The sequence below is a fragment of the Pithys albifrons genome, chromosome 5 (assembly GCF_047495875.1).
Source record: "Pithys albifrons albifrons isolate INPA30051 chromosome 5, PitAlb_v1, whole genome shotgun sequence".
Classification (NCBI taxonomy): Eukaryota; Metazoa; Chordata; class Aves; order Passeriformes; family Thamnophilidae; genus Pithys; species Pithys albifrons.
In genome coordinates, this window is record NC_092462.1 from 36,525,663 (window position 1) to 36,542,797 (window position 17,135).

A 17,135-nucleotide genomic window follows, 5' to 3' on the forward strand; every position below is an offset into this window, starting at 1 on the left:
AGAAACACAGATTTTAGCCTAAAATTTGAATTTGAAGAAGTTTTATTCTACATTGAGGATACAGCCAAAATGCATACTTCATCCTTTCCCCCAGAGAAGAGATTACTGTCAGGACTATGTGCAGCATATAGCAAGAATTAGTGTACGTCAAGGACCTGATTATGGTTCCCTTATCCTCAGAGCATGTCTCCATCAGCTTGAGCCACAGTGCTATTTAAAACTGTTATTTTTTCCTGGCTGACTATAGTCCCTAAGGTAACATGCATCAGCCAAGCAGAAGTGACTCATGCAATGCTCCAACCTCACATTTGATACAGTCAACCTCAGGGACAACTTGTGAAAGAACTGTCAGAGCCATCCTGAAACTAAGCAAAGACTACCTCGCTCGCAGTTTTCCCATTGTGCAACCTGCCTGTGGCTTTGGCTTGTGTTGTGCAGATAGTGTGAAAAAACTCTCCAAGTCTTTGGCTCTGTGAGTTTCTAAACAGCAGCGTTGAAAAGAAACTTAATGGAAGTGGCTAAATCCCATGTTGGTTTAAAAATGTCTTGGAAATAAAATGTGGAAGAGTGCACCAGATCAGAGGTACTCAAGGCAAGCAATTTAGGAGGAGCAGCTGAACTCCTAAAAATATGTCTCACAAATAACTGCAAACAAATGTCTTTGTGGAAGAAAATCAATTAAGGCTTTAGATGCTGAAGAAGGGTTTTTAAGGCTCTTGCACAAGCCAGCCATTCTAAGTGCTACAATTTGAATTGATGAACTCATCAGCTCAGCTGGAAAACATAGCAATTTGGACATGCATCTGAACATGAATTGCATTAACACACAAATTTAATTTAAAGGAAGAAGCTCTTTATGGATTTTAAAACTACTACTTAGTCTACAAATTGCTCCAGTTAGACTGCTGTGATAAAAATGGCAAAAAAAAGTGTTCTAGGAATGGTAACCATTGATTTCTATTTTATACTAAATTTGAGTCTATATGGCTCATGAATGAACAAACGGTAAAGCAAGATTTGAGAAGGAAAACATTTTAAAGGACTGACAAACCAAATTTCTGTATTTGCCTTTGGTTTATCACAACTAATCAAATTAAGTAGAGCCTAGCTGTATTTGAGCCTTGATGAGGTGGTTTTAGCGGAGGGACAAAGTCAAATCAGTAATTTAGTCAGGCACATGCTCCTACCCCAGACTCTGGCTGAGGGGAGGATTATATAGAGCCCAACCTTACACAACAGCTCAACTGTGCTGAAAGTGTTGTATTTCTTTTATTTATATTTGTATCTACTCATTTGGGGAAACTGGACATAGTGTGCCATAAAGCTCTTGGAGAGTGTTCAAAGGAAGGCAATGAAGATGGTGAAGGGCCTTGAGGGGAAGGTGTATGAGGAGTGGCTGAGGGCACTTGGTCTGCTCAGTCTGGAGAAGAGGAAACTGAGGGGAGACCTCATTGCAGTTACAACTTCCTCATGTGGGGAAGAGGAGGGGCAGGCACTGATCTCTTCCCTGTGGTGACCAGTGACAGGACCTGAGGGAATTTTGTAAACAAAGATTTGTATTTATGACTATTTCCAGAACATGGCCATGTACAAGGAAATACCCATAAATCACAGGGACTTAAGAATTTCTGTTCTGATTCAGCCTGGCCATTTGCCCCCTTCAGGGCCCCCATGGCCTCAGATGTCTCCACTGCTTTCCCATCACCATGACCCTGCATTTGGGACACACCCTGTGCCGCCCACCCGCTGCCTCCTGGCAGCTGCACAGGGACCAGCACAACGCACAGCTGTGGTTTCCAACACATTTGGGCAAAGTTTTGAAGCTTTAGAATAAATAGGGGAGTAGAGAATGCATGTTTGAATAAACTCACATTTAAATAAACACAAGCATTTATGCTCAGAAACACTAAAAGCTGAAGTAAGAATTATTGATAAATAATGCAGATTTCCCAAGAGCACAGAGTGCCATGTCAGGAACATGGTATGCTGGAACTTGGTTTCCATTAGCCACTTGCTTACCAGACCACAGAAACATCTGTGCTCTGCTTTGGTTCGCATTGCTCAACCAAGTAACACATTTTTCTGACGTATGTTCTAGTAGTAACTTCAAATATGCACTCAGAGTTCAGCAAACTGAAGAGCAAAAGCTTCTTCAGGCGCCATTCGTCGAAAAAGATTTTAGGCATTGGTGCTTGGGTTAGTTCTGTACCTGTTCAGCTCAAACCAGCTCACTGCTGGGGGTCTTACTCTTTTCTGATAAAGGCTTTATATTTGTTTGTTTTAAAGATTCCTCAGCTGAACTTACAGTTGGCTTCAAGGCTCAAGAAGAAAGTCTGAGGACAGAGACAGAAATGTGAAAGAGTTCACAGAATATGTTCTGTGTCAAAATACCGTTTTGTATCTTAATTTGCTACTAGAATGACAACATAAAATTCTTCATAATGCATGTAATATACATACAACTGAAATGCTCAAATAATTTCAATAAATTACATACAGACCAATAAATCATCTTGAAGCCACACTTGATGTCATTATAGCATACATTAAATATAGATTTAAAATTTAAGATTAAAGTATTTCTTTAGCAGATAAACTTATTTACTGTGTCAATTTTAAATTAGCTTTTGAGGGATTTCAAGGATATTCAGTATTGGCTGTCAAGTTTGAAAGTTATTCTTGAAAAGCTGTGCACAATCTACACATGTTTTTCAAATTATTAACTGCTAAAAAGCTCTATGTCTGTAAAGCCTGAAGTCTACAGATTATGTCCATTTTCCTTACCAGAGGCAAGCCAGCAACAGCATAAGAAATGAAGAATGTAAATAATGGTATTTCAGTTTAAAAAGAAGTAAACACCCCTCAACTTTTAACTTCAGTAAGATTGTTTATCACCTTGAGAGAATTCAAAACCACTGAATATACCAGTTGGTATATTTTGTTCTTTCCATACAGTTATTCAATATTCTTTTAAATCTAAAGGCTTTGGATCCTCCCTTCCTCCAAAGGTGGGCAAGGTATAATTTGAAAATCAAACCTGAAAAAGGAAATAATGCAGACTCATTCTTTTATTAAAGTCTTTATGGTGTATTTGCTAAATGTCATGGATGACGTAGCTCATGAGGATCATCATAATGTGAGTAGATTATGCAGCAGTGAAAAGTGTAATGGAAGAGAAGCCTGGAGAAAAGTTTACTGGGGGAAGGTAAGAAAAAAACAAAGAAAGGAAGGGAATGAGAAGGAAGCAGCATAGGACAGAACCAGCACCATTTCCAACAATGACCATAATTTCTAATCAGATGAAGCAAAAAGGGTTTAGGGCATAAAAAAAGGTATTAAAGACAATTAATTATTATTATGAATTTTATTCTGATTGCAGATTCCCAGGATACTGCTGAACTAGAGTAAGTTTGGTCTACCTTTAGTAATTGTATCTGTTTAAAAAAATTAACGCTTTTCCGTGGGCAAAACTTTAATAATGACACCATAAAACAACTATACAAAAATCATGTACATAGTTTGACAGTTTAAAATAATAAATATATATTTTATTTATATATATATATACTTGATTTTACTTTTTTTGACAGTTTTTGATTGTGACTGGCTGTAGCTGAAAAAAAAACAACCAAAAACTATTTTTCTCCAATAGGGCACTTGAAGTTTGACAGTTCATCAGATTTGTAACAGGAGACTTACTGTAATGGGTAAACCAGTAAAGTTCTTCCAGAGACAATGACTGGAAAACAACTGAATACCTTATGCCTGCCTTGCATAGTACTGCTTTGACATGAGAAACAAGGAAATGTGGGTCAGAAAAAACCTGGTTTTGCTTTTGGAGTAGTAGAAACCAACCTACGAAACAGAAGCCAAGACATGAAGTATTACAGCCTTGGGCCTGCAATATTTCATTTTCCCCCATCGCTGCTGGAGCCATGACTGCAAGACCTTAGAAACAAACTGGAAAAACCCCACTCCTTTCAATTCAACAGTGTACTGCATTATCATCAACCACATCACAAAATTCAAGTGAGCTAAATAACTGGGACTTTTGGCAAGGGGGTAGGAAGGGGAAGAAAAATATTGGAAAAAAAGAGTATTCTAGCTCCAAATGGATTTTACAATCTCAAAAAAAACCCCAGGCATTCCTATGATGACTTACATACCAGTCTGTCTTGACTGGGAAACACCATTAAGATATTTCAGATGTGACAGAAGCCTTCAGCTTCAAAATACAATAAAATTGAAATATTTGAACTAGACCACTAGATTAAGATGCTATTAAAATACAACCACTAGGGTCAATAAAATGAAGTAATTTCTTTATGTAGGTGTAAAGAAAAGCTATTTGAAGTGTGTAAGTGAATAGCTAGATGTGGGTACTTCCACAACATAGTAATACTTGCAATTGCTTAACTGGACCAGCCAACTGTTGACATGGCAAAAATTCCGTTTTAATTATAGGTCTCAGAATACATACAGGTATTTCTTTTGGAATTTGAGAAGATACATCTTTGGGTTTTTTTGTTTGTATGTTTTGTTGAGGTTTTTGGGGTTCGTTGATTTTTTGCTGTTGTTTGTTTTTTAAATTTTGGGCACCCAGTATTTAAAGAACACATATGCAAATATACACAAGAGAACTCCATAAGTATCTGTTTTAAAAGGCATGTTTTTCCTCTTTTTCATACAATCAACATTCTTTTTTGAAGTCTTACTTCTCCTGCCCCATGTTACATTCTCCATTACAATTTGTTATTCAGCTGTGCAGACTTCAGACACTGATATGTAGTACAGCATTAAGGATTTTCCTGAGTCAGGTTTATTCATCATTACCTGCAAAAAGTAGGAGAGAGAGAGAGACAGCATGAAAAGCAGAGATACACAGAGACACACAGTCAAGTGGGGTTACAAAGCAAGCTAGAAATCACAGTTTAAGCAATAATACAAGAGTCCACTAAGTCTGTCACCAGTGAGGTGACTGTTACCAAAACTGCCTTGAAGCACTATGTACAAATAGTACACATTGTGTCATCTTGGATTAGTGAATTTAAGATAGTTTCACCTCAAGTGGCCTGCTTCATTTAGGAAAATCCTCTTAGCAATAGAGATTTTTGTTCTAACTTTTCTTATTTGAAGAGTATAAAGCTTTTGAGACAGAAGCTCATGAAGATGCTTCTGTCACTTGCCCTCTATTCATCCGTATTAGCATAGGATTTTTTAATTTAAATGTCTGAAATGTAAAGAACTACTTTTTCTTTACATTGTTTGCATGCAACCACAGATTTGTGAAAAAATAGAGAATTAGAACTGAATCTATTAAAAATAGCCACTTGTTAATCAGCATTTTGCAAGATGAAAGTTAGCTTATTTTAATAGGATTCACTCAGACAACAGCTTATAATTTATATGCCAACATTTCAGCAAATCTTCATTTAAGGCTTTTAGCACTATTTTTAAAATATCCTCAAGGCAGAGTGGCAAGCAGAAGAAAATGGTGATACTATAGTACCCATTTTCTTCTTGATCTATATTGTCAGTCCTTTGGACACCTGAAAAATAAACTACTACAATATATTTTTCCAATTCTGTCATTAAATCGATAAATTGTGGCTGAAAAAATATTTTCCAGACATTTCTCTATCATACTTCTATAATACAGCATGAAAACCACGTGGAACTGACTGTTCTTACCGAGTGGTCCTATACCAGTAGAAAGGAAAAATGGGGAAAATGTAACTTGTATTAGAATTTTAAAAAAATTATTATGTTTTTAAAACCAGTTTTAAAATCCCCCCCCCCGCTTAAATATTTACATATAAAAGCCACAGAAAGTTGTCCACTTAACCAGGAAGCACATGTTGGTTAACATGCATTAGAGTATTTTTTTCAAAGTTGAAATACAGTAAATAGTGATAGTTCCACACATTTCTAAAGCCAACATATGATGCTTCTGATTTCTATATACCTAATTAATATTTTAAATTGCTTTCCCTCCCTTCAGTAAAAGCCATCATTATTAAAAATCTAAGAATACACAACTGCAGTTAAATTTTTGGCATGAGAGAAAGAAAAAAACCCCAAACCACTCTCACTGATAGTGGTCCATGTGGTATTTCCCTCTGCCTTATTACCCATGCTAAGCTAGGCAGAGCTCCAAAGCTGGATCAATTCTCTTCATGTACTATTGAGCCACCAGCTAAGATAGATGCTACACACACACCAAAGTCTTCTGAAAAAGGGTAATTATAAGATAAAGAGTCCAATGAAATTTTTAAAAAAGCAGTAATACTGCATCCTGTTAAAAGCAGTGTTTGGGAAAGAACAATACTATTTTAGCTAAAAGTTCATTAATTCTTAAGATAAAATTGTTTTTAATTCTGAAAGTTTTATTCTAGATTTCCACTTTCCCCATCTGCATAACTGTTTTACATAAATTAAGTAATTACACTGCACCTTTTGTAAGGCAATTACTGTTACAGGTGACTGCAGATGAACAGTCTATTAAATCAAAGTGGTTAGCAAAGTTTGCCATGTTTTACTGTAGGAATAAAAATGGACTTTGTGGAAAATTTTAATTAATTTAACCAATTGATATATATGTTCTATAATTTGTGATTCTAGGATGTTTAAAATTATGTAGTATATGACCAAGAAAGAACACAAGACAAGCCATAATTGCCAGGATACAGCGAGATTACCTTCTTGGTAGGCTCCGTCTGCCATTACCAGGTGAAGTATTTTGGCATACAGGTGTTTGTGCTCATTTCCAAGAACAATCTGAACTATGGTTGAGCAAATATCAATATTTTCATCTTCATCTTCAAGTACAGCCTAAAGGAAAGGACAAACCATGTTACCAAAATGAAAATGAGTTTAGAATTAAATAAATCAAATTTATTAAATGCATTTCATGGTTAAACCCAAACTTTTCCTCATCAATCCACTGGCAGGGCATTTTCTCTGTTAATACTTCAGTGTGTCAAAACAGATGATAAAACTATAGAAAAAAATTTAGACTCTAGTCACACAATGCAATTAGATAACTGTCACAGCAAAAAGCCCCAGGTACTTGTTTCCTAAAATATTTCCCATTTGATGTTATTCCACAAACCTTTATTTTCTCATAAACTTCAATCAATTTATCAAAGCCTATTTCCTGCTCCAGGTTATATCTCAGCTCTTCCAAATGGCTGAAGATACTATCACATTCTTCACATTCACTGGCAATCTCTCCATCACTATTATCTACAAAGAAAGAAAACAACAGTAAAATCCCCTCAGTTTTCCTACACTTTTAATGTTGTTTTTAAGTCCTTAAACTTTATATCCTTTCAGTGCAATCAAACAGGTAAGCTCAGGAGCACTGGATGATGTTGGCAGCTGTTCTGACAATGTGCAAGAAAACAAGAGCAGTCCCTTTCTTGACAGGAAAGAAATTTTGAATCCAAAATAGGAAGCATCCAGCTACCCCTAACCGCCCCCTCTTATAGTTAACCATAAGGGTATTTAGACTGAAGGAAAACAAAGTATGGTCTTAAAGCAGAATTTTATTTAGCAAAACAGGTCAAGTTCCATGCAACCCATCTATATATTTCTGTGGTAAAACTCATGCAGCCTTCAGTAGATGTCCCACACTAGGAAAGATGCTCCTTAATGAAGCAGCTGTCTTCCAGCAAAAAATAAGGACATGTATATTATTAATCCATTACTTTCTGCCCTGAGATGCATCTCATTCCATGGAGCAAGTCTAAAAAAAACCAGTACTAATTTACAGAGTTCCTCATTCTTTTGTAAGTGCATCCTCTTTGTGTAGTCAATTCAGTATGCCAACTACTGTAATAAGATATGAGAAATCACAGTAATTTTGCTTATAGGCTACAGAAACATTACAAAAAGGTTCATAACAGTCGAACATTAAGTAGGTTTAACAAAAAAATTATCTTTAAAAAATACAGGATAGAATCCCTATGTAAAATCCCATAATAAAATGCCAACTGGCTTTGCCCAAGAAAAAAACCTTTCTTGAATAAGCATTCAGATAGGGAAAGAACTTGTCTACAAGGGAAACCCTCAAAACTTCTTAGCTTTCAGAGCATATACTATTAAACCTTTAAATAGTACTGCCTGGTAGGTCACAAACTTCCTGAGTTAGTATTAGAACTCTATTACTTTCAATTCCTACACATGACTAATGTCCTGACCAAATCATATCTTTGATTCAAATATAAACAGTCAAATCAACAAGAAATTATCATTAAAAAAAGTTCTATATGAGTTAAAAACCTTCTAACCCTCTATTTAACTTCTGCATCTTGAGCAGATTTGGTCTCAAGTTCTGTCCATGACCCTTCTGAAGGCCAGCCTGCTCCCTTCCCTCCCCCAGGAATGAATCTTGCAATTCTTGTGGAATATCAGGAATCTAGAAGTTAGGACACTGACATTAAAGATCAGCACTTGCTACAACAGCAAACTCACAGAAACAGATAGTATTGTATAACATCACTGTAAAAAAATTTAAGGTATTACCTAAGTTTGCTTTACTTTAAATAATTCTTGGAATGTATTATATAGATAATATTTTACAGGGATATTGATAGACATTCAATTTGTTTAAAATTCTCTTCAATAAAATAAAATTATGCAAAAGCAATGTTTTAGATTAGTTACCAATTCTCTACATCTTTTTATACTTGTACTTCTAACTGCACTTAATTTTACAGCAGAAGTAAAATAATTATATTTCCACCAGAATTTAAAAAACAGAACTGAGACTTCAGGACACTGTTGTCCATATCCAATGAAAAATGCTAAAACCAGTAAAATATTTATCTGTCTCACTTTGACTGCATTAATACCTAATTTTGGCAAAGAACAAGGTGAATAATTTCATGTTCCTTTTGACTGCCTGTTAAATTACTTAACTGTAATTTAAGGCGGATTACAGATACTTGAGTCATGTCAATTGCTACTTCTTTTTCACTTAGTCATGAATTATTCAAAATACATGATGCACTCTGATCTTCCTTGAAGACAAGTTTTATGCAACTAGAGAAGAAGGTACTTAATATCACTGCCCAAAAAATAGCTAACATTTAATTTGCAACACTGAATGTTGCTTAAATGTTGACCTTAACATTCAGAAAGTCTGAATATTATCTGGATCTTTTTAAACTTCTAGAAACTATTAATTAGAGCTTTACTTCATTCTAAGTTTACAAAGCAAAACCGTTTTTCTGTATTTGAATACTTAACGTGAATAAATAACTTAAAAAACAGGTGTAACAGAAACTCTACCTGACTGCCACTCCTCATTAAGTGCGCTTTCACTGCTGGGGTTATTGTCCTCTCCTTCATCCAGCTCAGTACCATTTGTTAGGCATCCAATGACATTAGCCTTTAATGTAGACTCTTCCTCTTCACTGAATTCCTCACTAGGCTGCTCCCTAAGCAATTGTTCCATTGAATCCCGGAGCTCCTGCAAATCTGTATCTGTCTCTCCAAACATACTAAAGGCAAGTGATATAAAGTTTATATAATTAATACTTTACAAGATAAATCCTGTAGAAAGAGCTCATTTCTTTTCTTAAGCAGCAAACTGAAAAGGCAATCTAGCTGGAGGGGAAAAAAAAGACAAAAAAAGACAGACAGATAGCTATTTGTGACCTCAGTCCAACATGACTACAGCACTGATACCCTGCATCATGCAAGACACAGGGAATAAATATTAGCTAAACAGATACCCATGATGGTCTCAGAAAAAATGCTAACTCGTCAATTCAACTTTATTAGTAAGAATTTCAAAATCTTCGTATTTGTGCACTAAGCAGAACAATTCTAGTCCAGATAAAAGTACGTCTGGAGCAAAGAAGAGATCTAGATCTCATCACAATAGATAAACCAGATTATTTTATCCCTGCAGACTATTCAAGCTCTAGGAAACAGTCAAGACCAGGCTCAGATTTTGAAGCCCCTCAGAGAATTTGGGGGACTTGTAGGACATTCTAATCCAACAACAGATAAATGAGCAGGATTCCCAGAACATACAAAGAAAGGAAATATTCAAGAAATCTTTGTTTCGAGAAGAGCAGTAGGCATCAACTTTGAGCTGCTTCAGCGAAATACAACCTGCAGAAGCCAAACAGGATAGCATCTTGGACAGAATTTGGGAAGGAAATTCAGACAGCTATTGTATGAAGTCCATCGCATTGGCTTCTCAATTCTTTGGAGCAAAACTCAAAGTAAATGGTGATTCAAAACAAAATTTTAAAATCTGGGTAAAAACCCCCATGCTGGTATACTGTGTATAGTGTCTAATCAAAAACATTCTCGATCTAAGATGCCTGCTAGAATACTTGATAATTTTATATACTCACATATCCTCAGAATCAGACGGTCCTTCTTTGGCTTGCTCATCTTCCGTATCATCTGTTTCAAGATTATGTTGATGCTGCACATCTGCTACACTGGGAACATCAACTAAAGTTCTGTACAGTTTGTAAAGATCTGGGAGTGAACATGTTCTCAACATCTACAAAGGTAATAGAAAGCTTGCTTGGTAACAATACTAACGACAGTTTGAGGTTACAAAATACTTTAAAATGAGATTTCTTTTTTGTTCTTTTTAATTTGAAGGTCCATTTCAAATAATGATGTGTACAGCATAGATACTCTAATTGCTGGAAATGTGACATACTGAATTTTACCTCTCAGCTAAAAGGAAAGCATACATTCTGCCTTCACAGTACAGTGACTGAAAAGCTTTAAGAACATCAAGTGACCTACAGTTCCTGGTTTTGTGTTGATTTGTTCAGTACCTTGACAGCTTATTAAAGGAACCTTAGAGTAGGTAAATAATATATATGCACAATATTTTACAATGTATGTATGTCAATCACTTCCAGTTAAAACCATCTTAAGTAGCTGACAAAGACATATTTTTTAAACTAAAACTTTTTAATTTCTCTAAATTGGTCACTGAAAACAGTAACTTTTGCTTGTGGTGTATTTCAATGCTGTTTCAAAGCATTAGGAAGTTGTTCAAATTACAACAGTAATTTGTTGCACTGAAAATAAAGCAACATGGAAACAAAGAAACTATTAGCTCAGTGATCTATGAAGTCTCTCTTTTAGAAGTCTAAGAACCTCTCAAAATACTAAATATCCACCACAGTATTAAAAACCCAAAAAAACAAGACCTAATCTGCACTAAGAATTTTTACCAATATGCCTGACTTTCCATAACCATAGCTCTGAATACACACGTGTTCATTGTTTGCTCCTAATGAAACCCCCTCAATTTTAATGAGCAAAATAGTTTCTCAGCTGCAATTTATACCAGCACAGTGTATTCATACACATGCTTAAATATCAAATCTGTCAGCACATGGCTAGAATACTATTGCCATCAAAGGAATAACTGCCTGTTTTGACTTCTACTATGAAAGTGAAGAGACAATTAGAAAACTGACATTATTCCATATTTGAAAGTTTGAAAAAATGCTTCTCTTCCTGCTAGCTTACTTCTGTTAGCCTACAGACCTGGCTACAGGTAGGACATGAACTCTGTGTACCCTGCTCCCTGCTAAAGGTTTCTACACCTTCCAGGTGAAAGCTGCAGCAGTATAGTTGGGAAATTCCAGAAAGTTACATTTGCAAGTACTGCCCAGAAGGACCGAATATCCTCTCGCTGCAACCAAATCGGGAAAGGGAATGTGATTCTCTCTGTCATTAATCCTGCTGCAGCAGTAACATCTGTTGTCTTCTCCAAGCTCTCTGCTATTGTGCAGAGCCCATCCAGTACTGCAGTCACAATTCTGTGACAAACACTTCTGACCAAAACATATGCAAAATATGTAGTAACAAGTGACACACTGAACTACTTCATAATGATACACTGGAGAACTGCATTATAAAACGTATCACTACTTTCTCAGTCTGATAAGGGTGATCATCTTCCCCATACTCATAAGTTAGGTTTCCTGTAATCATTGTCCCACTGCCAGCTAAACAGCTTCATAAACTAGGGAAGTTAACACTCTTGAGAAATGAAAACAAGAGTCATAAATCCATTTATGTGAACATATGCATCCACGAAAACATGAAAGCTTGTCAAGAAGCCTTATTTTCCCACAGATGTAAACAGCACTATCCTTGGTATTATGCTTCCTAGCAATGCATAAACCAATAGCAACTACTCAAAATTCAGTTAATCATCAATACTGCAACTTCTTTCAGGCACTCACAAAAAAGACTGGGAGTCAAAAGAAGAAAATTTCTTCTTTATGTGGCATTCCACCATGGAGGAAAACCTTTACTATATATTGACTGAATGCTATGTAAGTGTGACAGTTTCCAGAGACCTTGCCACTGTTGTTTCTCCAAAAAGCAGCTGCTCTTTTATGCACTTTCCACTTTAGAACTCTGGCAAGTACTGAATACAATTTAGAGTGTTTCATCTACTAGTTTCCTAACTATACTTAACAAATTTTAAATCCGTATCAAAACCACATTCCACCATCCTATGCTCATTTCACAGACTGTGAGCTGCCACTCAAACCTATGTAGCTGGTCCTGCTTCACAGCCAGAACCTGTGCTAATAGTTAAATCCTACCAGGAAAAAATCAATCATTTGGTTGCCAGATACCTTTGCTGACCTGTTCAGTGATTATGTTTCTGATGGCAAGGTAGTGATAAACCAAAACCACTGCACAAAAGGGAGAAAGGAGACAGGGCAAGTTAGGAATTTCTCCATGAACTCCCTCAGTTGCGGCTCATAGAAGTGGTGGCATTCCTCCAAAAACTCCAAGAACACAGAATGCTGAATGGTGAAACCAGAGACTTCACTGCTGCATGAGACCTGCTGATACCATGAGCACAGTGCAGTTGAACTACAGGACAGACATGGCTAGGCAAATGCAAACACCTACTGAAACAGTTATGCCATCTGTTCTGGCCTCATCCGGCTCCAGTAAGAAAAATACTATAGAAAAAACAGTGTTTCTTTTTAGTTTTTCAAACTTGCCTTTGGGTCGTTTGCATCAAAAAGTCCTGTAGAAAGGCCGATCAACAATGAACTTTTGCCTTTATTTTTTGCTGGTGATATGGAACGTGACCGAGGTACAAAAGGCTCTTCCTGTGAAGACTGGGCTGACAGAACTGGTGAGGCTGTTGGTACAGCTGTGGGCTGTACTACCCTCTGGAACAAGGGTTCAGCTTGCTGAGAGTCAGTGGAACAAGTTTCTGATGTGGTAAAAGAAATTTTATTACAAATCTAAAGAGATTAAAAACCCAAGGGTCTTAAGAAAAAGGTAAAATGAGTAAAACTAACTAAATTCTGATGTACAGTTAGAGAGAAAAAATAGAATATTAAAAGTATCAAAATATTTTTGATTATTTTAGTATACATATTACAATGAAAGATTTTCCAGTTTAACTTTTTGAGAATATACAGCCCTCAGATGTAGTCTGTTCTGTTCTCATGCATCCTGGTTTCTCATTATGCAGTCCATGCCTGAAATTATGGTGTCATCAATTTTCATCTGTTGCTTCTTTCCTTATACTACACTTCTTCAAAGCTACCTCAATATAATTCCCCAAACAGTTTTGTTAAGCCACCCATAATGAGATGCAAATATGCAGATCTTCTGAAGGTACTACAAAGACCTCCAAGAACAAGCAGTTCTTCTATGCAATAAGGATAAAAGATTGTCATTAGTAGCTGCTTAAAACATTGAGCTGAAGCTCAATATTAATTTGAGATGTCTACAAACAAAGTAACAGTTTTATTAAGTAAATAATCAGACTTCATAACATTTTAAATAGTCATTTTAAAAGGCTGTAACATTCAGAATTTTGATATTCACTTAAGTATCAGTATGGGCCACTGTCCTGTTCATCTGTACATAGTGTAGCTTTATTATTACATGTCTTCTTCCAAAGTGGAAAACATAATACCCACAATTTGTCTTCCTAATCCATCAGAAATGTACTTTTTAGAAGCAAGACCTGAAGAAGAAAACAAAACCAAAAACCTGCTCTTTCAGGTTTGAAGAAGTGAGAAGAGATGGCTCAAGTACCCCATACTGCCAGCCACTATAAATGAACAGGTTTCCACTGACCTTCTGGAGCTTCCTTTTGTGGTTGCACCTTGCCAAGTGCTCCTTTCTCTGAAGCTGCTTCATTTATTCTGTCGTGCTGTGCCCTATTATAAGACAGCACATCAAGGTGAAACAACATGTAAAAAATAATCATTAGTCTCCTGAAAAAGTCACTAAGTGCAGTAAAACTAACACAACAGCAAGTATGAAACTTTAGCTAAGCTGAACACCTTAAATGACATATCAGAATAAAACTCAGTTAAAGCTCAGTTGTTTGAACTGGAAAGAGGGGGTTCAGGAGAGAGTACTTACATATCCTCTTTCTCTTTTACCCACACTTCATTAACAGTGATGTGAAATTCCTTACTCTCCTTACTGTGGTGCTTTTTATCTTCCATTTCTTCCAAAACCTCTGCTTCCAAATCATCAGGTTCTAAAAATAATGAAGTCATTTACCTCATTAAAAATGAATCCCAAGCAAGCAAAAAGATGAGAGAGTATACATTTAAGATTACACCTAAATCCTTCAGCTTTAATAATTTTCTGCATTTTGCAGGAAGAGGTGAAGTTTTGTTAACTTGTAAGTTTGTTTTAGACACTAGAAGAGTATCTTAAAGCTCCAATGAACTATGTCTCCTAAAGATAACAGTAACACTCTCCAAGACATCAAAAGGGAAAGATTTCAGCACAACTGATGGGGAGAAACAAACAAAAGAAACGTCAAATCAACAACAAAACATATGAAGCACTTTAGAATTCCATTTTTACTCTAGAGAGTTTTCTGTAAGCATACAAAAAATGTTTCTGGAAATTTACAAAATACACTAGTGAATCAAGTTACAACAGAGGTATAGAAAGGACCTTGTCCTACCTAAAAAGTGTTAATAAAAAACTGCACATTGCTTATGGGAAGATATAGAAGTGTACAGGGTCACCACTTGAATTCAGTAAACAGATTGTAATCAGAATTACTCATGAAATTACTTACCATCTAGTGCAATAGGTTTGCTCTGCACCTGGGTAGGTGCAGCTGTTTTAGATTCTTCTGGTACAGTCATAACAGACTCACAACCAGCTGGTACTGAAGACTGAGCTCCAACCGTAGAAAAAGCCTTCTCTTCCTTCTCCTCTGATGAAGACTGATGTTCTCCTTCAACAAGCTCTGCAGTACCTAACAGAAAATGATTCTATTATTTCACCAGTGCTTTGACACTCTTGGATAATAAACTACAATGCAGCTAATAAGGTGAGAATTCTTGTTCCTTTAAAGGAAAGCTGAAAAGTTTGCATGCTTTTATTGTAAATATTATAAAGAAGAAAGCTATAAATATGAAAATTTGAATTTTACTTCTTACATTATCATTCGTAAAAGTTTTTATTTGGAATAAATGTGAGTCCTTTTGTCCTTAGAAAGAACAAAAAGAAGGAGTTAACCAGAAAAAAACTCCACTGGTATGGTAAGTCACCTGCTGACAAGAAGATTATAGGACCTAGCCAATACAATATTCATTTGATGACATCCATTTGAAAAACAGACCTGTTGCTACAAAAAAAGCAAAGTCCAAGACTTTTCAGACAAAATGAAGATTCTTCCCTTTCAGGATGTCATTCGTAATTTCTTAACCACTTCACTGAATTTGAAATATTTTGTTGTCATCCAATATCAGCTTCTGCTGACATGTAGAACCAAGACAACACCCAGAAGTAGAAAGCAAGTGCGAAGAGATGAACGGGCTTCTATTACTTCAAATTGTTCTCAGTAGATAAACTGGCAATCTGGCACTTCCTGCACTTGCACTGCAGATAATTACCAGCTGTGCTTACCATGTATTGTATCTTGTTCCTCCAGTATGTCAGTTTGCAGCTGCAACTCTGCTTCTCCTAGGATCCTCAGGACTGAATCAGTAGGGCTTTTGCCCCAGACTTTCCTGTGGGGTTCACCAATATCTAACTTAATTACTTCCCCCAGAGTTTGACCTGTTGAGACAGAAACACAAATATAGAAACTTTTATAATTAGAAATTTTTATTCGCATTCTATATAATAAGCACACAAACAAATAAACAACCTCCTGAAAACTAAAAAATACAAAAGCATAACTCACGTCACCTCACTCCAAGACAGACAGCCTAAAGAGCGTGCTCATCCAATTTTTCTTCTGCCAATTCCAATCAATTACAGGAGTTATTCAATGCCAGTCAACATATGCAATTTATTAGCAGCCATAAACCTTTTCAGCAATTCAGGCACTCCAAAAGAGAGCAGTAAGAGAAATGTTTAAAACTGATATGGAGTAGTCTGAACTTTATCTGAAATGGAAAACTAGAAAGTCTTTTGTGCTGCTATCCTTTGACATTTATTTCTGTTATTTCTCCCTGCAAGGAAAACAGAATATAAAGGAACAAGAAAAAAAGCAAAAGAAGTTTCTTAATCTTCTAACATTCTAGCTCTGTAAAACTGCTATGCAGTGAAGTAAGTCTGCCACATTCTGAATGATTATTTATTTCTACAATGTGAAACAGATGCTTAGTAAGACATACTGAAACCAGGAAAAATGCCACCCAAAAGACCAGAGAAGGCAGATAGAAAATTTGAAAAGAATCTTGATTTAAAAAAGGAAAAAGCTAAGAAGAGCACAACAGAAGCAACACTGATAAACTGAGAATTTTTTTTTTGTTTTACTAATAACATAAAAGGATTTTCAAGTAAGAAACTTTCATATATATCCTAAATACTTTTTATTCTTTCTGTTAAATTAGTGCCTCTTTAAAAGACACTTAAGAAGAAAGCTCAAAGAAACTAACCATGCATTTAATTAGGTAACTATATGTTGAAATTATTTATTGAATCTCCTACAGGCCATTTAAGTGTTCAGCCTGTGCCTTATTCTTTATCCAAGGGAATACATAACTGTCCGAGTTACAGCAGCTGGGACCAGTTTATCACCGTGTGGGTACAACCAAAACTGTGTATTCTATACCCTCTATGCAATTTCTCATTAACTGTCAATAATGAATGGTTTGCAGCAGCTGCCCAGG

General features: G+C 36.0%; 1 protein-coding gene across 6 annotated transcripts in view; it reads right to left on the reverse strand.

The window, feature by feature from the left end:
* Positions 1-3,007: 3,007 nt before the first annotated feature.
* Positions 3,008-17,135, reverse strand: part of NEK1 (NIMA related kinase 1) — a 46,274-nt gene continuing 32,146 nt past the window's right edge. For 4 of the 6 annotated variants that reach the window (XM_071556229.1, XM_071556225.1, XM_071556228.1 and 1 more), the window contains 10 exons: positions 15,922-16,074; positions 15,086-15,268; positions 14,410-14,530; positions 14,119-14,201; positions 13,023-13,240; positions 10,374-10,528; positions 9,295-9,506; positions 7,112-7,245; positions 6,699-6,831; positions 3,008-4,833 (listed from right to left, as the gene is read on the reverse strand). In XM_071556229.1, coding sequence (XP_071412330.1) covers positions 4,820-4,833; positions 6,699-6,831; positions 7,112-7,245; positions 9,295-9,506; positions 10,374-10,528; positions 13,023-13,240; positions 14,119-14,201; positions 14,410-14,530; positions 15,086-15,268; positions 15,922-16,074 — 1,406 coding nt within the window. In that variant the 3' untranslated portion in view covers positions 3,008-4,819. The remainder of the gene's footprint in view (positions 4,834-6,698; positions 6,832-7,111; positions 7,246-9,294; positions 9,507-10,373; positions 10,529-13,022; positions 13,241-14,118; positions 14,202-14,409; positions 14,531-15,085; positions 15,269-15,921; positions 16,075-17,135) is intronic. The other 2 variants (XM_071556227.1, XM_071556224.1) reach the window with 1 other exon arrangement.